The sequence below is a fragment of the Harpia harpyja genome, chromosome 6, assembly GCF_026419915.1.
Source record: "Harpia harpyja isolate bHarHar1 chromosome 6, bHarHar1 primary haplotype, whole genome shotgun sequence".
NCBI classification, from domain to species: Eukaryota; Metazoa; Chordata; class Aves; order Accipitriformes; family Accipitridae; genus Harpia; species Harpia harpyja.
Window position 1 is genome coordinate 64,442,206 of NC_068945.1, and position 21,621 is coordinate 64,463,826.

The 21,621-nt window shown below is 41.0% G+C and overlaps 1 protein-coding gene across 10 annotated transcripts in view; it reads right to left on the reverse strand.

The window, feature by feature from the left end:
• CELF2 (CUGBP Elav-like family member 2) overlaps nt 1–21,621 on the reverse strand; it is a 379,009-nt gene that overhangs the window by 228,571 nt on the left and 128,817 nt on the right. For 2 of the 10 annotated variants that reach the window (XM_052790991.1, XM_052790992.1), the window contains exon 1: nt 21,063–21,382. The exons of 6 other annotated variants lie outside the window; for them this stretch is intronic. In XM_052790991.1, coding sequence (XP_052646951.1) covers nt 21,063–21,136 — 74 coding nt within the window. In that variant the 5' untranslated portion in view covers nt 21,137–21,382. Of the gene's footprint in view, nt 1–21,062; nt 21,385–21,621 lie in introns of those variants that run through there. 2 more of the 10 variants (XM_052790989.1, XM_052790993.1) reach the window with 2 other exon arrangements.

The following is a 21,621-nucleotide window of genomic DNA, read 5'->3' on the forward strand; positions in this document are numbered from 1 at the left end:
TATATTTCTGTGCTTGCAAAAATGGGTAGGAAGACTAAAATAATTGGCCTGATTTTCAGTGTCTAACTTTAGACACCCAAATTTGAAAATTTAGGTCATGTGACAATCTATACTATTTAAATCTCATATCCTGGATTACTGCAACACAAAGCCACCTTTTATTATTCATCTAGTTGTGATTTTAAAATGAAAACTGTTCAGGCTAAGAAGTAGATCTTCTCTGTATTAAAACATTCTCAAAACTACATCATCGTATTTTTCAGCAGTAGGAACTACAGTGACTTTAAACTCAGTGCATTTTATTTTAAAGAATTAATCATTAAGAAAGGCCTCTGCATGCCTGGAAATGCAGAACTTTTGCCAAGTTTATCAATACACAGAGGCAAAATTGCTGTCAACCTGACCTGGACAATTGCAAAGGGTTCATTATTCATGCTCATTCAATTTCTGGCCGTTTTGCTGAGACAAGGATGTTACTTGGTGCCAATTGAGATGGTGGTTTGGAGATGGACACTTTCCCACTATAAACTGGACCACATCCACTAGCTTATTTCATGCACTGAACAGCTGTTGCAAGAAAAAAAAAAAAAATCCTGATCCAAGCCAGTGTCCCAGAGGTAAAAGATCCTGTAAAAAGGAATAGTATTCACATGTAATGTTTATAAAATTATGTTTCAATTTAAATGTTCGTTTGGGAATAGAGAAATATAAAGTCTTCTTTAACCCTTTGCTTTCTAGCTTTGAAAATAGTCAAGCTAATACAACTTTGACCAAAAAAACCCCAAACAAACCTCAAACTGCTTTCTCATGCAGTTTGCTATACAAAGTTTCAAACAAAGGAAAGACTTTTCTGAATGTGTAACTAAGACACAAGGGTAAGGAGGAAAACGGTGTTAAGAATATCCCTTATATGTAGCAGGTTTGAGTGGTACTCTTAAAATTGCATTTATGGTGAACCCTAATATTTTAATAGGGTGTGCCATTGCTATGTGAATGTATTTCCAACTATTTTGTATTGATTACATAATAAAGATATGTGACAGATTCTTGCAAACATTTGCACTTGTTTCCTTCCACGATTATTCAGGTCAAGCATCTTTGTCACTAAAGCTGTAGAATAAACCTTATTTATTTTGGTTCATCTGTTTGCTCCCTAGGAAGAAAACGGCGCACACAATTAGAAATTTTAAAAAACCTATTTTGCTTGCATTTTCTATGCATATTTAGAGAACTTCCCAAGAATACAGCAGCCTGAAAATGGGAGAAATCACATTTCCTTTGAATTATTTATGTAGTTCTACTCCTCGAACATAAACATTTTCTTCCTTTAGCCATTCTTATTTATATAATAGACCACCTGTTATATTACAGCAGCATAACAATACTTTCCACAAGTCCAGTATTGTCAGAGAGACAGGAGTACAACAATCCACAGCTTGCCTATTTACCTTGATTTCAGAAAGCTAAGTACACATGATGGCAGTGGAAAACACTTTAAGTGAGTATTGTCATGCTTGAAAATGCCTACCCTGTTGTGTACAGCCTTCTTACCACTCTTGTTTTTATATGCTTAGCTGGTCACTCATGAACAACTGCCACGGTAACACCTGCTGTAAAATTATAGCTAAGGTTTTGTCCTTTTTTGTGGACTTTTAGGGTTAAAGAACACTTGAGTAGCTGAGCTGCAGGAGGACTTTCTTTGCAAACATCTTAGGAAACTAGGACTTGCTGAAAGTAACTGGGACTTAGAAGCCATCAAGTGCCTTCTGAAGATGGGACTGGTCTCCTATATGGTTTCTGAGCTCCAGGAAGCACAACCTTTATCTTACTGCGGTCACATATGGTTGTTACTTTCTGCACTACTTTGCAAGGGAAAGCTATGCAAGAATGCTTTAATTACCCATGCAGCATATTGCATGTTTACATTAATGATGCCTTTACATCTGTAACACAAAAATAGGAGGTGCAGAGAGGTTTAGAAATGCTATAGGATTTCATAGCACAGTATCAACCTAACAACATTGTGATTTCTGAAGAGACCAGTCACCAGCTCCTCAAAAAACCACTCTGTGTTTCCTTCTTGGTGGCATGCAGAACTCATCTGAAAGGCTGCTGCCCCTTCTGAATTCGAAGATCCATATGTGACATACTTTTGAAATAGAGGGGAAAAAGAAAAACGCCAAACCCAAAACACAAAAGACATTCCCTCCCCCAGCATCTGCCAGTTTGTTTATCTGCCTGTGCTTAAGCTCCTTGGCAGAAAGTATCTGCAAAATATGCGGCATATAACTAATGCTATCACAAACCAAACCAAACCAAAATCCAAGTCCATTGAGAGGGCACAGGACCAAGAGACAGGGAACTTGGCATCTCCTCGCCTCTGCCAGTGCCATCCAATGAGTCTGGAAGCACCTCCTGTAATTCAGGTGTGCTTCCATTTCATTTTTCACCTTCCAACCATTATTTTTTCCTGTTGCTTAGACTGTATGCTTGTTAAGACAGGGCCTTGTGGGTCTTTGTAGTATGCTTAGATAGGGTAAAGAGAAAAAGGAGCCCATAGGCATCATGTGGCTATCAACATTCAGAAAAATTAACAGTCAGTTCTGTGCCTCCCAATATTCCAGTCCACCTTCTCTAAGTAAGGATAAGTGTCAGAAAATTAAGAGAAAAAGAAAACTTCTACTCTTGGTAATTCTAAAGCAACCAATGAAGCCAAAACCAAGCATACAAAGACACTCCTGTAAATCTTCCCTTCTTAGATTCTCAAAGTGACAGATATTACTAAGCTAGGAGAGAGAGAAGAGAAGTTAGCACACCCCAGGAGCAATAGATGCACCGGAACATTTGACATTTAGATGCTATTGGCAGGATTATCTTTAGGGCTTATATATAGTCAGTTCAAAAGGAATGCATCTTCCATAAATACAAACATTCTTTTGCAACACTATACTCGTTTAACATCCACTGCTGTACATTAGTCATTCCCCACCTATTATAACGACACAGTGCAGTTAAGTAAACACCACTGCTGCATGAGAGAGGTTCGGTTTTAATACACGCAAATGAATTAAACTAGACGTAAGCAGGTTATGAAATAATGAGAGAGTTGCCAAGAATCAAAGAAGAGATTGAATTTAACCATTATTAAAATGACAAAACTTGGGATCACCAACTGTAAACAATTTTCATCACCTAATTAAACAGCCCATTAGTGTTTTCAAAAGAGATGGCTGGCGGTGGCCACTCAGAAAAACTGTTGACTTTGCAATGGTTTGTTCTCCGAGTTAATGGAGTTGATTTCAAACAAGCACTTCCCCTATGCAATTCATTACAATCGCATCAAATCCTTTGTGTAATGCTGTTCGCTCTGGAATCAAAACACGAGCCCATATTGCCCAGCACGTGGGGCAGAAGCCTGCTGCTGTGCAGCACTAACCACCCTGGGCATGCACAGAGCAGAGGGAGAAGCTGAAAGTAAGGCACTGCTTGTAACCTGAACAACCTTGCTGGATTAGGATTACTTAGTGTGCAGAGTAATTAAAAAAATATATAAATAAACAAAACAAAACAGGCTGGGGATAGGGGCAGGAGCTGAGCAAGGGAAGAAACAAGGAGCCACCACAATACATCTAATTTTGTTTTCATTCTCACATTGAGTTAAACCATACACCTGCAAATGACCAAGCAGAACCTAAAGCATGTGTTATAAAGATGCACTGCCAATGAAAAATGAAAATCCCTAGAGAAAGTTAATTTCCACACAGATTTTGATGTATGCCGAGTCCCCACCAACAGGGCATTTTGCAGTTGTGAAGAACTCTCCTGTCCAAAGTTTCTCAGAGGTCTCTAACCGCACACTGGCATCAACTTCTAGTGAAGGGCTTGACCAAGACTTCCCGAGTATGTGTGCATCCCCAGACACCTGCTGAAGTGATTTGCCAAATGCTTCGGTGTGATCTGCGGCAGCAAACTCAAACACTGCGATTCCCTGCTGCACCGCCACCCAAGCCAGGAAAGCTAAGCACAGCAAAACCCGCCTGCAGCTTGAACAAGATACTGTAAATGTTCCCCAGCTATCCATAGGAAACAAAAAATTAAAGAGGGTGAAGATTTGTTGAACTGTTCTACATTATTGCGAGTCATTGTTTAGAACAGGCTCCTTTCTGTCTTTATCTCTCTTAAATAGAACTGTATCTGAAAATATATTTGTTTATGCAAATTGGACATCCTTCTCCTATTTGAATTAGCACCATAAGTACATTCTGTATCAGTGCAGACATACTCGATGTATTTAATGTCAACACTGCTAGCAATGATGGAGATTGGAAATATTGCTCTGCTTGTTGGCCATGGAATAAATTTGCCAAACAGAATCAGTGTAGCTCTAGAGTTTAAATTAATGCAAGCAACACTGTTATCAGTAGTCTTTAGCCTGCCACTCTTAGCTTCTAACAGAAACATTTAGGAATAGGAAGCATTACATCTGGCTACAGCTGCATATTACATGGTCCATTGAGACTTAGATGCTGATGGCTGAACTGAATAACAAACAGCTGGGTATAAATGCAAAGATCAGGGAATCATAAGAAAATGCTTGTATAGTATCTTTGAAGCCTCAAACACAATGATACTGTATTAGCACTATTAGCATCACAGAATAAAATATCCTGAGGATCAGCGTTCAACTCCTCAGCGTGGAGAAGCAGCGACTTTAAGGCAGATAGTGGCCTGACTACTGTAATATTTATATTCAGTGTATTTTATTAAAAAGTTGGTTGTGAAACTAACATCAATCCTGTCTGCGGTGCCACGTAAAAGTCAGCCAGCCTCAGGAGTTATGGGATGTACTTCCTCTCCATCTTTGGGAACGTCTTGATAATCTAAAATTAACAAACCTGGTATTTTCAGTGCCATTGGAAATTTAAGACACAAAGATCTGAAATGAGACAAGCTTGATTCAATACAGGAACAAGCCAATTTACTGAAAACTGTTTCACTCCCCCATAGGTCTAAAGGTTGCCAGGAAGGAAAACCAAATACCAGAGTACTGGTGTGGTCACAACGACAGGTCTTCTCAACTGTCCTTCAGTTGTTAACAGAAACACAAACTGCTGTGCAATCCTGGCAATTCAGCAGCTTCCATTGAATAAGGAATTTACTTTTAAGAAAAAGAACAAATGAGTGTTATTCTATTAAATTTACTATACAGATTGCACGTTGCCAGGAATGACACTAGACATGACTATCTGGCCTACAAAGCAACAGTACAGAAAGCATCAAGAGACCTCTCTAAGGCAACTGAAGAACAAAGACAAAAAAATCTGAGTGTGGCAGAAGGGAAGACCTAAAAATCGTCACTAATTGGCATAAGGGAAGAAAAAAATAGATTGTAGTTCCTTCTATAAAAAGACTGTTCAGTAACTGGATGTGAGTAGACTAGACCTGTAAAACCTAGAAACCCATTTTCCTGCCTGGTTTGAACTCCCCATACCTATCTAACTGGACATCCTACAGTTCAAAGGACACTTTGTTAACTCCTGTCCATCTATACCAGAATTAGGAGGGAGGGGGATGCCTGGGGAAGGGGATAAGTACGCAAGCTGAATGAATATAGGCATATAATAAGAAAAATGAAGAGCAGATCTCCTTGTAACCCACTCAATAGAGCATGTCTCTCCCTGTACTGAAGGTCTTCAAACCTATTGAACGTTCCTGTCTCAGGAAGACAGGCACTTACATTTCTGAAGTAGCTTAAAGGCCAAAGAGATCTCCCCAAAGACATCCTGAAGGCCTGAGGAGACATAGTTCTGAGTCAGCAAACAAGACTGAACAGGCTTGAGACTGCTTTTTGGATTCCAATGGAGAAACAAATATTCAGGAGGATGGTGGAAACGACTTGTTGAGCAAATGTAATGCTGGGTTGTGTTGCAAGCAGAGAAAGAAAATACATTTCTAGCCTGCCAGAGTTAACAGATGAGGAAGAAAGAAAGAAAAAATGATCCATGGCTATATAGCCTTGTTATAGTTCTTGAGCCTCAGGAGCTGGCAGAAAGGTGGAAGGTGACGCGGCATAGAAGAACACCACGCATGAGAAACAGGGAGAAACACAGAACCTTGCATCTCGACAGAAATTCATCGTAAAAATAAAATCAAAGGTGGGTTATTTTCACTAGTTGGCATACCACTGCCTTCTTACCTGCCTGGGTCTTGATTCTATTACATAAGAAGAAACTCCCATCACAATGTTAAGACCAAAGTGGGTTTAACTTCAGCAAAGAAAGTTGCTTCAATTTCTCTACTGGAAACACAGCCTCTGCCAATGTTGAAGATAGCTCTGAGAATTCAGGAGCATTAAAGAGGCTAATGTACTTGAGCTTTGTTCTAATTACTTTTCTTAATAAGTTTTGCTGGACCACTAAGAATAGATGCTGTCCTGGGAACTCCAGCACTCAATCACCATGGTGTTCCTGTGCATAACTTGCAGCAATCAGGCAGCAGAACTTGGAGGCAGAATTGCCAACTTGGGCAGCAACTGCTTAAAGCACATGGATCTAATTGCCCTTATTCTCACCTGGCTGCAATATGAAGTTGCCTAGAGCCCCTTCCACAGAAAGCTAAATGGTCATAAACAGATATGTAATAAGACTCATTATTCCATCCAAATTATTTTTAAAATTGCTTTTGAAAATAACTGTGAACCTATGAAGAGCTATGAAGAGCATCCAAATTATCACTTTCTTTAGAATAAGAAAAAGCAACCAGACTGAAAGGAAAGCAGTGGACACACACTAATTTTAGTCCAGACTATTTGTGCTTCTAGCAATAAATTCACTGACCTACATGCATGCACTTATTAATTGCTCATGGATTTACAGGCATTCAGGACCATCCCTTATTTATTTATTAACATTGTGATCATTCAACACCTCTACCCACACTCCTCAATGCATTAAGTCACAGAATCAGTAACTGCATGTGCCTTTCTCATCACATGCATTTATCTCCCAGGGATCATCCCTACAGAGTCAAATTCCACTTTCAGAGAGGATTCAAATGCTCCCCTTATTGGGGGAAAAAAACCCACTCAAAACTAAAGCTCATGAGAGGAAAAAGAATGCACGGATGTTATGAACAGGAGATTGATATGCTATGATTCTATGAATTTCAACTCTAAAAAGCATACTACAAAAGTTCAGGATTAGCTGTCTCCACCTGGAAGTTTTTGTCTAAGTTTCCAGTGCTTGTTTTACACAATTAGGAAGTCAAGGATACCTATCTCCTTTCTACTTCTGGTTCTTCAGCTACTCGAATGGAAGTTGGTAACATTTTGATGTAGGGAAGAGGTGAAAAAGACAGCTGTTCCACAGCATGGTGTGGTAGGAAGTTTCAACACCCATGTTACGACCTGTCTAATAAATCTTTGATGTTACCACCAATCGTGAATAAAATCTCAAATCCATGAAAATAATATTATAAATAAGCAAAGTAATTACTCTGACTTTATTTATACTCATCTCAATTACAAATTTTAATTCAACTAGTTTCAATGGCAAACTATTGGAAATAACAGCACTAGCTTGATCATCAAAAGACCATAATTTTGAGTGAAAAGTACTCTAACACAAGCTAACAGTGCTGGTTTCCTGCATCTGAAAGCTACGATACTGGGCCTTATAGTTTGATTTTTATAAGCCTTATAATGAGGGTAGAGAGGATATACATTCCATTCTTCAGCTGCATTTTTGTTCCACAAAGACTGCAATTTACAGTCTCTTGAAAATGTAATTATAGATAATGTTTGCATCAGTGGCAAGAACACAATGAGCACATGGGGCATGAAAACTCCACTCAAATCACATCCTCTTAGGTTACGAAGCTTGTCTTCTGCCAAGAGTGGAGGCATTTCAAAAAGCTCATGTTCAGTATGAAAAGTATTGTGGTTTATACTAACCCATACATACATTCTGCTTTTACTTTGCCCATTATTCTACTCTTTGCATAGGGAACCTACATAAACCATAACAAAGATTAATTGGAGTTACTTTGAAGATCTGATGTATATAAAAAATTTAAAATACAATAACTAAAAATATAGAGGTATATCAGTACACCTTGTTCAAATGACCATGCCTTTTGCCCTTTGCAAAAGTAAATCAAGATCAACCCAAAAAGATAGCAAGTGAAAAGGTATCAACATTGCAAGAGGTAAAGTCACTTTGAGACAAACTAACCAGGTTCAGGTTAGAAGTGACTGAAGACTTCTTCAAAGCTAACATGATCAGGAATTTCAGGAAGATAAATCAAGCATTTGATTTGGTCAGAAGATCCACCCAGAATAAGTTATTTTAGGGTAAAATGAAATGTATGTAGCTGATATTAAAAAAGAAATATGTATCAGAGGAGTTCTGCTTCATATAAGTTAATCATTTCCTAAGTAAAAGTGATTTGTGCTTCTATATTCAGTGTAACTACTCGTCCGCCTCAGTAGTAAACCAGAATCAGCCTGAGGCATAAGTGATCTTCATGCTGCTTTCAACATATCCATCCCTTAAAGTGCATTGGGCTCCCTGACTAAGAAAATTAACTTGCTTTCTAAAGAAAATAGAGTTTTAAACACAGAAAGAAGAAGATGCGTATTTGCACATTAGAACAAAGAACCTGCACAGTATCCCAAAACCTCCCAGGAGACTAGGTGTGAAGGGCAGGCAGACCCAGAGCTTGATGCCACAAAGTATTCCCCAACCAGCACAAAGGGTGAGAACGGAGGGTGGTCAGCAAGCAGAGAACCTTGTCTCACTAAAGCCCACAATTTAACTGCAAGTCTTTTGATGCCATTAAATTTACTGCCATAATAGGTCAAGACAACTATTTTTAAAAGGAAAAAAGAAGAAAGAAAGAAAGAAAAAGGATAAATGAATGCCTTAAAACCATGAAGACAAATCAGGATAACCCCAAAATATGTTATTATCAACCATAACTTTCTCTCCATTTCATAAAGCGTTGTGATTCTTAGCACTAGGAGCCAGCACTTGCACTAATTGGGAGTCCTAGCATGCAGCTACCAAAATACTTGTATTCCAGCAACCCCGGGGAGAAGCACACAGTTGTGTTTCATAAGCAAAGAGGAGAATCAGACTTAAGCTCTTGTCACACTGAATATGTCCAATCAACATAAATTCTTTGTCTTTATTTGTTCGCGGTGTGTTTGGATCACAGATAGAGTGCTTTGAAATCAAAGGGACTCTGCCCATTGGCTCAACAAGCCTTGGATTCAGTCCTTAATTTATTCATAAAAACCAGTCTTTCTGGAATCTGAATCTCTGAGCTGATTCTAAACCACTCATGTTAGTTGAGTTTTACCACCAGTTTCACTGTATGTAAAGTCAAGAGCTTAAACAGGGCCATAATCTACTGAAGCCTGTATATGTCTTCCTGCTGCGTCATCTAACCTGCAGCTGCATATACTTACTGTATAGGGGAATACCATTCCTCTTAATGATAAAACTTTCACCTAAACACCTCAACATTGAAGCAACTGCTCACACACAAAGTCCGTCAAAGGTATAATTTGGGAGAATTGCTTAAAATTTGATTAAATTTAAGTGCTACTGAGTTTAACCAGCTCTTCTTTCAATGCTCAATATTCCTGGCTGAAACTCCCAACTTATCACATGGAATTAACAGATGCCCTTGAGAAAGGCACATTACGTAGATCCACAGTGATTTGCATTGGGTAAGTAGGGCAACTTGTGGTTGTGAAAAAAAAAAAAAAAACCAACCATGATAGTATCATATTTGGTTCACAACTGTTGTATGAGACTGTTTGAAAAACAGAGCTGAGAGAACCTAATAAAACATCCACTACAAAAATGCAAGAAAACCTACTATATTTTGTCAAGCAACATTTTTATTAGACAACAGATCCCCAGAAGACCTAGAAAATCATAGGCAGGGCTGATAATTCCAATATGCTGGGTCAGTGAACACAGACCAAAAAGGATGGTCATACTTCCAGGGACTTCCAAGACATGAGCCACTAGCTGGACAGTAAGAATATAAAATCATTAAGCAGTTCAGATATAAATTCTAGGTGGTTCGCCAAGTTCAATAGGTTTCTCTTACCTATCTTATCAAAGGAGGAGGAAAATCAAGTACATGTTTTGCAGATATTTATAGGAACTTCTTCCACCAGTGAAGCTGGGTAGGAATCCCAGAGGTGTTTGTTTGAATATTGAATGGATGGTGATAAGGGATAGCAGAGCAGGGTAGTTCTTACCTTGCGAGGTAGGAAAGGGGGGAAGGCTTCTTGCAGGCATGCAACGTGGAGCAGAACATGCTGAAGGCTCCCAGCATTTTAAACAGATATTAGCAGGGCAAATTGCATATGTCAAGGACAGAGAAAAATATGACATGAAGTGGTAGGAGACTGGAAAAAGAGTTTTAGCTACGTTGATGGATTTTTAAAGTGCTAGATGCTAAGCTTCTTCACCGATAAAAAACGGAAAGTTTTTCCAGCTAGATCTATAAGAGTTTTCATTACAGCATATTATAGGATTGGATAAAAGGCCTTTGTTTGCTGGTTCTTGGCAATGTGATTATTTGCTGTTAAATATTTACAGATATTTTTTTGCCCAAAGAGTTTTGGGGAAAGAGAGGGAAGTTGATTTATTTCCTTCTAAGTTTCCATGAAGCCTTCCAGGTTCACATTCAGAAATTATCAGCAGCAATTTTGCATTTTCTGGGATTTGAGGCTTTGCTGAGCTTAAAAACAACATCTTTGTTCCTGTTAACACAAATGATGCTCCACTTTTAAAATATAACATTAATTTCAAGTGATTACTTTCTCTGCTAAGTAATCCTAAATTTGCATCTTTTATGAAAGTCTGCCTAAGTCCATACCTTTCTCCCCCCATTTTCTTCTGCACATCTCCCTTCCACAGTATTCATCTTACCCAGGTGCCTGGCATCTCTCAGCTCCAATTTCACTCCGTATCTGTGGCTTCAAACCAAACAGGAAAATCAGAGACCCGACTGGCTGAAGTCAGCAGCAGTGCTCTCCATTTCCTTTCCCACCTGAGTAGAAATGGAGAGCCTAGGGAAGCTCAGAGACCTTCAAATCCTCTGAAGGCCAGCCAAGTAAAGAAGTCTAAGTATCCCCTGATGGGGAGGTGAGGACAGAGGGAGCAAAGAGGTACAGAAACAGCCAAAAAGTCTCTAGCTTCTGCAGAGCTTCCAGGTAGCAATACTGGCATCTTAGCAAGCTGAAAATTGTTCCTTTCTGAATCCCAGCGTGTATCTCTTGCTGCGAGTAGCCTGCTGTTCCTCAACAAAGACACACAGGCAACAACGATGCTGCTGCCGGACCTTTTCCCAAATCCGATATACTGTACATGCAGGGGGAAGAAGTAGTGACCTAAAGGAGCCTGGAATAATATTTTGAAAACACAGGGATCAGCCAGTGCTGTCGAAGACTGCTTGGGCCAAACTAAGCCTTGTAAGCAATATTTCTGGCTGGAAAACAGATCTCGCTCCTCTGCGAATTACTGCATGTTTGTTCCAAAGGAATGGTTTGCATAGGACATTGAAGAGTTGCTTCTGTCTCACTTTACAAGGACAGCTAGGAACCCTACGTCAACATCTACAGGGCCACGTTCTAATGGCTATTGCAGAAAAAAAGCTCAAAAATACACAGAATCTGCCCCTAAGCCATTATGCTCTACAATACATAACAAAGCATACAAAGCTTCATTCCATTCCAGTGAAACACCCCAGGAACAGCACAGACAGGAGCATGGTAAGAAGAAGATATTAAAACTCTGAGGTTTTCCTATTCTACACAGCCTTGTCTTGAAGATAAATAAACGTGGTCTAGCAAGTGAGATAGTAGGCTACACTTAAGCAATAATGAAATCAGTCAAACACAATTGTTTTAAAAATCTGTCATATAGTGTTGGACTTTCTTTGACTATATCTGAGCAGTGTTACAAAGCTGCTGCATTTACGCTTTTCTCCACAGACAGCAAACCAACTTAAAAGGAAAAGTTGTACTCTGTCTTCTGCGGCCAAAAAAGAGAGATGTATGTCGGTGAAAGCTGAGAGCCCTCAGGCATTGAGATGAATCCTCCTCTCTGGCAGAGGGGAAAAGGTTCACCAAGAGCAAAAGAAACCCCCTGCCCTGACCCGAGATGTGTGAACATCTCTCAAAAGAATACCCGCCCAATTAAAATCGACTTGTCTTCCACTCCGTCGTCAACATAGCAACTCACTCTGCTAGCAAGGTAGAACAGTATCTGAAAAGTTAGTTGCCTCATGTTTCCATGTTGAAGTTCACTCTGAAGCGAGTGATGGGAAAAAGACTGCAAAACCCATTTATACGATTGCAATACATGGTTCAGAGCTGGACAGCCTGGCATGGGACGCGAAGCCCAGCATTATGCATTCCTCGTTCAAGCCAAGCTCCTGTAAACCCATTGGAAGTTTGGCTTGAACACAGACAGCAGGCTATAGTTGGTAATAAAATATCAGATAATAGTGCTTTATGTGTCCAGAGATGTTCTCTTTTTCTAAGAATTGCCTCACTTGTCATCTGTTTTTCCACGTCCTGCAAAATTAAATGCTAATTTTATTTCTTCCTCTTCCCCCAGTGCCCTCCCACTCAATACTGATCTCCAGAAGGAGCTGGCAGAGAAACCTGCCAGAGAAAGCCAGTGCTCACCTTGCAATCCTAAAATTTCAGTGCTTCAAGGAAGAAGTTGCATTACATGGGTCAGTTTAGGACAAGGGGAATGACTTTTGCGATTTTTTCCCTGCAGAGATCATCCTGACCTGTGGCTATCCCTTAATTAGGCATTTATGGTTTTACAGTAAAATCTCTGAAGCAGCCCCCAATCAGGATATTTTCAAGAATCAATTTTAAAGACCAAATTCATACCTAAAGTAATACTTACTGTGATTTCCTGAACACTTTTCTCTCTCTGTGAGAGAGAGTGAGCGGGTAGTGAGTGAGCGGCTGCGTGGTGTTTAGTTGCTGGCTGGGGTTAAACCACGACACTTTTTTTTTTTTTTTGGACAGCAGGGGGTAAAAGTAGTTTGGATAGGGGGGTTAAAGTATGAAAAAAAGGTTTCTAAGCAGTAAGATATTGGAAAAAGCAATTAAACTAAATTTAAAAAAATTAAAAGTTCATTCACTGACTAATGAAACGATCAACTTTTCTATATGTTTATACAGAAACACTGCAGATAAAACAATAGATTATTTTTTTCCCCAAAAGACATGACAACGGGATGAAGTTTACTAAAATGCACGATGAAATCAAGCAAAACCGCAGCCTTTCTTGTGATTTCTAAATCTAAACTTGTGATTTCTACAGTATTTTGTATGAAAACAGGTACAGAACAGGGTTTTCTTTAAGTGATAGCCACTGGGCATGAAGTGTGTTTGACAACATTTCAGACTCCTAATGCTTGTTCTACAATCCATCTGTAGTAAAATATTTAAAAAAAAAAAAAAAAAAGTGTTTTTTGATAAAGGGCATAGCCAGACGTCTCTCTCACTAGCAATGAATTGAAGGCGAAGGCTGACAGATCCAAGCAATTGAATGAGTCAGGGAAAAAAAAAAAATTAAAGAGAAGAAGGGAATACATCACTTGATTTTGTAGATCTTCAAATACAGTTATCCTCTGCCAGAAGTTAATACCTTTCAATTACCTGTGTCTGTTTCAGGCAAATGAAGTGCACTTATATCACACCCGGCCAGGCACCGTCAGTGCCACCAGACTAAGTGCCACTGAGGTCTGGAGTCAGCGACACAACAAGTGGTGGGTCAAGCAAGCTGTGGATTTTTTTTTTTTTTTTTTTTTTGCATCTCTGAGCAATTTAGTGGTGCAAAACTGTTGAGAAGCAAGAAATGGGAAGAGCGTGTGTATATTAAACAAGAAGACAGCATCATGCCTTTGGATGAAGAGGATGAAGGATCTTCATTATTTTTCAGGGTTATGAAACACAAGATAGCTCTTGTCAGCTGTGACTTGCAATCAGACTGGAACTGCTTCAAAGGATATAGGATGTAGGAACAGAGTACAAGAAAAAGCACAGTATAATCTGGGACAGAAAGGGTCGTAGTTGTTCAAAAGGAGCTACCTGTCCTCCCATCGTGGAGACATCCAGCTACACACACCAGCTAAAGGGGATGTGTGTGTGTGTACCTAGACATCTCTCTTACCCATACAGCAACTCTACTGTTGTTTAGGGGCCAGTACCTTTGAGTGGAAAGAAACTGAAAAAGTTGTAAATTAGTGTTGCAATGAATTACCACCACTGCTAGGAGACAGTCAGTGTTAGGCCCTTCTGTCAGGACTATATTTTCTTTATGATGCTAACCTGCATGGCAAGAGGAAAAAAAAAAAATTTAAAAAAAAAAAAAAATCAGTAGATCACTAATTCCATTTTTGTGAAAGATCAATGGCTGCATCTCTGAAATAACCGTGGTCGTAAACTTTAAAACCCCAGAGTAAGATCCACAGAACAATTTAAGAAATTAACAGGGATGTGAAAATCATAAAACAAAATACTCAGGTTGCTGCTGTTGTTTTCTTGGCAAACCTGAAGTGGCTCAACTTGAGTAGGCTGATGGGGAAAGAAAGGACGTGAATTCCCTGCATACTCCTTTGCAGAGGATGAGTGCATCCCTGGTGGCAGCGGGGAGTGGGGTGAGCTGGGCACAGCTGGACACCGTTGCCTCCTTCCAGAGTAACCTGGGCACAGCTGGACACATTTATCTTCTTCCAGAGTAACCTGGGCACAGCTGGATGTGATCATGTCCCTTCCAGCCTAACTGAAGGCAGCAGGGCTGGTGCATTTACAGGCACAGTGTAAGTCTCTCTCCCGGTCCTAAGCCGTAACTCCTTCCCTCAGATGTGACAATATGCTGCCCCTGATAGTAAGCAATGGGTAAACGCACAAAATAACGCTCAGGAGGCCGATGCGGAGTCTTTCCCGCTGCTCTTGTGCCAATGTTTCTTTTGGAGCACTGCTTTTGAACTTGGCTTTAAGTATTGCCACCATTTGATAGGCAACGGCAGCCAGGAAAGGGAGAAGCTGTCCCAGGGCAGAGACCAGACTCAAGATACTTGGTCTTCTTCATAGCTCTTCTCTTCAATATAAACTATTTTTTATATTTGTGTAAATCCAAAGGAAAAAAAAAATAAATCACCAAACAGGCACTATTGGTACAGTAGGCAACTCCTTTGTGAATTGGCTCATTTAGGCATTCAGTAATTAAGATTTAACACAAAACAGAAGCTGCTTTCAGATGTCATTTTGATGGCCAGATGATCTCCTCTTTATTAATATTATAATTTTAAACTATTGTCAGCTGATTTTTCAAGGATCAAGCTGTGAGCAAAGAGAATACACTGCTGAAGTGTGTCCTATTTACGTAACACAGTCTCAGTGAAAATGAGAGATTGATTATAAATCTGTGATACAGAGGATGGATAAACTGCACAACTAAATCTCAAGGTGCTTTATCTGGACGATAGGAGAGAATTTATAGCTTCAGCATCTGCCATTCACCTTTTCTATTTAACACCATATGGAAGAACACAACAGCGTCTAAGGCAACATATTTCTGAAAACCTTTACGAGAAAGCCAGCAGCTTACTGCAAATGAAAAATGAAATCCTGGAGGGAACACAAGCGCTTCTCTTCCTTTCCATAGGCATGCAGAACGCGGGGGAAAGCAATTAAAGTATGATGATTCTAAAGGGGAATAATTATTTCACAATTACTTGAGAACATTACATTTATTGCTCTAATTAGTTTTTATTTTCCAAATAGGCATTCTTGTTCCTGCATTTTTCTTGCACCTATGAAGGTTTTTCCTGTTTTGCCACTTCTTCGCTAAGGAAAGCTCAGCCTCGCTCCCTACATGTATTCTCTGTTTTGTGACTTTAGCCTCTGGTTAACCTTGCCCTGCCACCAGTTTGTTTTAATCGAAGGAAACCATGTCAGGAGATGCAATATACTTCGCAATTATACGAACACACAAGAAATAATCCGCTACAGGAAACACAGTTTGTAGAAATTAAGAAAAACAAAAAAATTCACCTCTCCACTTTAGAAGGAAAGAGGTTTTTATATGCATAAACTATAAAACAATGATTTTTCTCTAGAGCGTTGTCTTGCCAAAGTGTATTCCTTGCATTCCAGGAGCTTTTAAAAACTAGAAGATTTTGTACACCTTTCCCCTATATCAGTTGGGTCAAACATTTTTATATTAATATATGAATTAATTATGAAATTTGAATAGTCTAAATGCTCATAAGATATCAAACATCCTAAAATGGCAATGAAATATTTAGAGTTATCGAAGTTTTTAAAGCAATCATAACTGATGATTAATTTGGATGATGAATACATGTGGGGGAGGCTTAAAAACTTGTGAGATCATATCATAGGAAGCAGAAGATATATATAAATATGAATGTGCTGAGAGTTATTGTAGGTTAAATACTAAATGGGGTTCTAGACAGCTACTAGAAAAGATGGTGGGGAGAAGGACACCATGAAATCATAATTACTTAATGCACATCCAAAGGTTTATTTTCCTTTCTGAAGCTCTTTGTCAACAGTCAAGAATTTTCTTCTTTTGCTTTGCTTTCCTTCAGTAGTGGCCCAAGGAATCTGTCATGCAAGTAACTTAGGTAACAAGTCATAATACTTAAAATAAAGCTAGTACTGAATCGAAGTTAGAATAATATGCCAGTATAAGGATGAGGCTATGGACTTAAAAAACAGCTGATGCCCAGCTATCCATTTTCAGTTAGCAATTCATGGTTTGATATTCTACTTATTAAAAAACCCCATACAGTTGAAAAATTATTTTTGACAGTATGTTGAGTTTTCCCTGCGGTGAAGTTTAAAAAAAAAAAAGTTAATTTTATTATCTCCAGTTTATGCTGGAAAAAGTCCTATTTTGCAGGTTTAGTGCAGAAAGGGAAGTTTTGGTTTTTTAAAGTGCAAGAATGCCCTGTGACTGATGACATCCCTTGTTTATTAAGCAATAAATACAAACAAACAAAAAGTATTGAAAATTGATCTTCACTGCCTTTTTAATCAGCATATTGCACATATATCTGATTTTGACTCATCTTGGATTAAAAGAGGCAGGAATTCAAAGGCTAAGTACTTTTAAGCATAATTGCCATGCAACCCATGCAGTTGCATGCGCACTGCTTTAAGCATCGCGTATTTTATTGGCATTATACCCGGCTATCAAAAATAAAAGTTAAATTTGAGTTTGTCTCAGTAGTAACAAACACTATGACTCATTTACATTAAAGGTAATCCCAGGCAGTGGAATGTGTAATATGGAATGGAAATATCTTTGGCGGTATTGCAGAAATCAACGTGGGGGGTTACAACGACGAGTATTTAATCCTCAAAGCAACCACTTTACAACCATCCAGTTGGCATGTACATGTAAGTCAGTGAAATTACGAAGCAAATTACATTGAACTCACATTTTATAACTGCGCTTAGTAACCATTAACCCTCTCCTACCCTGTCCAAATACACACACATACACATTTCCACCTATATCTTTTCTTCAAAATTGTTTCTTCCACACAGTTAACACACACAGGCTATGCATAACGTCAGTCAATCAATTTCTGATCCTTTAACTGGAGCACTAACGAAGCGGTCTCTTTGCAAGCATTCAACTTGCCACCTGCCCTCAAGAGCAAAAGTTCATGCATCTTTATGCTTCATATCCTAGAGTATCTATTTTCCAATGCCACTTCATTGATTAATTTTTATTAGCAAAATTGCCGTTCAGTTACTAACCAGGTACACTGATGTCATGCGTACAGTTTAGTTACACTAAGGAGTCATGCTCAAAGTATCTGATGTTCTATTTTACTTATATTTAGCTAGATAATAACAGCAGCAAAATTTGGAAGGAAGCAACAATTAACAGTCTCACAGAGGTAAGAGTGTTTTAACTTTGACAATTATCAAGCTGGCAGTTAACTTTCAGAATAGGTATGCACTGAAAGTTATTCCTTGAAAATTCTCCTTCTTTGTTGCTTATTGAAAGAATGGATGATTCTGAAAATAATTCCCTTTACAGAGAATTTTTAAATGTGTAAAGAATGGGAGGTGTGAGTGATACTGTATGGTGCCAATTTACTAAAACATCTGATACGCCACCAGCATAAAAAAAAAACCAAACAAAAAAACCCCAACTTAGTTCTGCAAATTTTCACTGTGAAAGAGTTTTACATGTATCTTGCTAATTGCCTCACTATAAAATAGGAAACTCCTTTCTGCTAAAGACCGAACTAAGCTATACTCAATGGCTAGACCAGATGGCGAGGTTAAAAGTTTTGTGCAGCATCGTAACTTGGAGCATGCTCTGCGATGCACTGTGCCACCCCGCTGAACGCTGCTGGCGTCTCGCTGCACGGCTGGGGTGGGCCAGCTAAAGGGGAAGGCACATACGTGCCCATGACCCCTTATGCGTAATCAAACTGCGTTCTCGTCAGCACTGATTAGTCCAGAGAGTTGGGGACTTGCAAATAAAGGTATGTCAGCACTTGGCTAGAAGGACACAATAAAGATGTTTTTAAAAGTGAATTACAGAGTTTTAGAAAGGCAGTGTAGCAAAGCTTCCACAGACAGCATTTAGTTTCAAGATATTTTTTTTTTTCCAGGAATAGAAGCTCCCTTAGTTAATAGCAATTTAGCCTTGATATTAATTTGTATGCATGACACATGATCCCTTGAAATCATACATCTTCACAATTACTTAGATCAGCAGCAAAGCAAAGCTTGGTTAATACAAGGAAGCACATCACAACACGACCACTGATGATGCAGGAGGTAAAGTTTTTTTTTCTTCAAGAGATTACAAAGTCACACCCCACCCCCAAAAAAAATAATAGGAACGAGCATCAAATCCTACAAGGATGTGTGTATTTAACAATTCCATTATTAAACTTCTGTATTTAGAGATCCACTTAGAAGCTGACATCTCTCTAGAGTAATTTTTGTTTCTTTGGACACACATTAAGATCTGCGTCTGATGAACACTGACTGTGTTTCAACCTGTGTTAAAATATATTACGGATGCTTCCCAGAGAAGAGGAGTATAAAGATAGCAATGCAGAAGGAAGAGTTTGACATGGTACTCCTCCCTCGAGGGGCAAGTCGGAGATAAAGTTATATAAGCCTAAGTGACAACAGGGCATCATCAGCCGCAGTTAATAGTGCCTTTGAGCTTGGAGATGTTTGTTAGCAGTATCTTTTCTGACTGCCTGGAAGGACAGCAGGTAGAAAGTCTAATCAAAGCTGAGACGATGAAAACAAGGGAAAGCTCGGCCGTGGCAAGTCCCTCCAGCGGGCTGCAAAGCCAGCAATACGAATGTTCAGCTGCAACTTTGTACCCTAACAGCCAAACCTACAAAATTTTTATGCAAAAGGGGAGAAGTACAGCATGTTTTCCGAAGCTGACTGGTGCCGCTAAAAACGGGACTCTTACAACGGGAAAAACAAAACACAGCAGAGAACTCGTTTCTATTTAAGATCACGAAACAGAGACAACGGGCAGCATTTACGCAAAAACCACTTTGCTGTCCTTCAAGGACTGTAAAAATAGTATAAGTCATCCGTGCCGAGTAGCTTCTCCCCCTGCCTCTCTCCCCTCTCCCACACACTTATTACATCTCAGCTGCCTGAAGGACTGGCCACCACTGAGTATCTCCGCGCAGAACATTGCTGGTGCAAGGGAAAGCGCTCCACCTTAGGAGAAAGTTCGGATGCCAGTAAAGAAGGTAATAAAAGTCTGAATAGTCTTAGATGGGGGCACAGTATGCAACCTGATTTGTGCAAATTACAGGTGACAGTCTCTGCTGCACACACGGGTTTATTTACACTTGTAACTTAAGCGCTGCCTCAACCAGAATAGCTTCAGTACAGAGTCAATGCCAAAGCCTCTCGCTTCATTCTAATGTAACTCAAACCACATTTATCATCATCCTGATGAAAGACGAAAAAGCAACAAAATAAAAAACATTTTGGATACTGTGAAAGCGCAGCCCAGTCCTCAGCCTTCGTCTCTCTCGGCAAGTGACTATTTCCTCGTTTCTAGCTTGTATTTTTTCATATAAGGCTTAGGTTACCTGAAAATCCCTGTCAATGGGCAATGCCCAAGGGGATGGTAATAGAAACTTTCAGATCGAGATTAATGGAGCAGAGCCGGTCTAGGGGAATACTTCTCTTTCTGAAATTCCAGCATTCAGAACCTTCCGACAAACCTCGTCCCCGGTTCAACCGCATGTAAACCAACCATCCTCACCCTAATTAACACTCTCCGTGCCAGGCAGCTGTCGGGGACAGGATAAATAAAATAAAAAAATAAAAAAAGAAGAAAAATCCTTGCTTTCTGCCCGGTCTTACTCCCAGCGGATGCTTAGCATTTCAGTCGAATTTGAAAAGCCGAGGAAGCTTTTGCAAGGGGATTTTTTTTTTTTTTTTTTTTTTTTTTTCCCTTCTGCCGGGGAAGGGCTGAGCTAGCCCCGGTGGGTCCGGGCAGGGGACAAGTGTCCGTGGAGGAATTCCCGCCGGGCACGGCGGAGAGCGCACGCAGTTCTGCGCGACCGCTCTGCCTTTCTCCACGTTGCATCAGCAGCATATCAAAACCCCGCACTTACCCCGCCGCCCCTCGCCCGCCGTTACCGACCTGCCGGAATACTAAAACACCCAGCTGCCGCCTTTTCGGAGAGGGGAGGGGGACACGCAACACGGAGACCACCAAGTGACTTGGGAAGGGGGGGGGGGGGGGAATAAATAAAATAAAGGGGAGGGGGGGCTGGGGGGGAGTGGTGGGAGGACCCCCTTCTCCTCCCGCGGAGGGGCTGGACGGTGCGGGAGGGACCCGGCCGAAGCCCCGGGGCTCGGTGCCGGGCGGCGGGGGGGGGGGAGACCCGGAGCCGGGGCGGGGGCTGTGGGGAAGGGGGGGGGGGGGGGGGTAGCCGGCGGCAGCCCCGCTGCCACTTACATTCTGTCAGAGACCAGCAAGCGGCCGTCGACCATCATCTCCGGAAGGAAATCCAGCTTGAACGAAGAAGTCATGCTGGGCTCCGGGGGTCGCCGCGGCGGTCTGGAGGGAGGATGCGGCGGGGCTCGGCGGATCCCACAACTGCGCCGGGCGGCGGAGAGGCAGGCACAGGTGCGGAGGCCTCCCCGCGGCAGCCGCCAGCCCCGGCAGTTGTCACATTTCTCTCCCCCTCTCGGTGTTTTTTTTTCCGCCAATCCCCTCCGAAATCGACTGCTGAGGCAACTGGCGGTGGAGCGCCAGGTGCTGAGCGGGAAGGCGGAGCCATCGCCCCGCTGCGGCTCCCCGTTAACCCCTGCGCCCCCGGCGGGGCCCGCCGCCGCCGCCGCCCCGGGGAGAGGCCTAGCACCGCCACGGGGGGACGCGGGGCGCGGGTGGTGGTGGAGGTGGGGGGGACCGGGACACGTCGCCCGGGGCTCCCCGCGGAGTGTGTGGGGGGGAGTAAGGGGCCGGGGGGGGACGGGACACGGACGGACGACGGCCGCCGCCTCGCCCGCGGGCA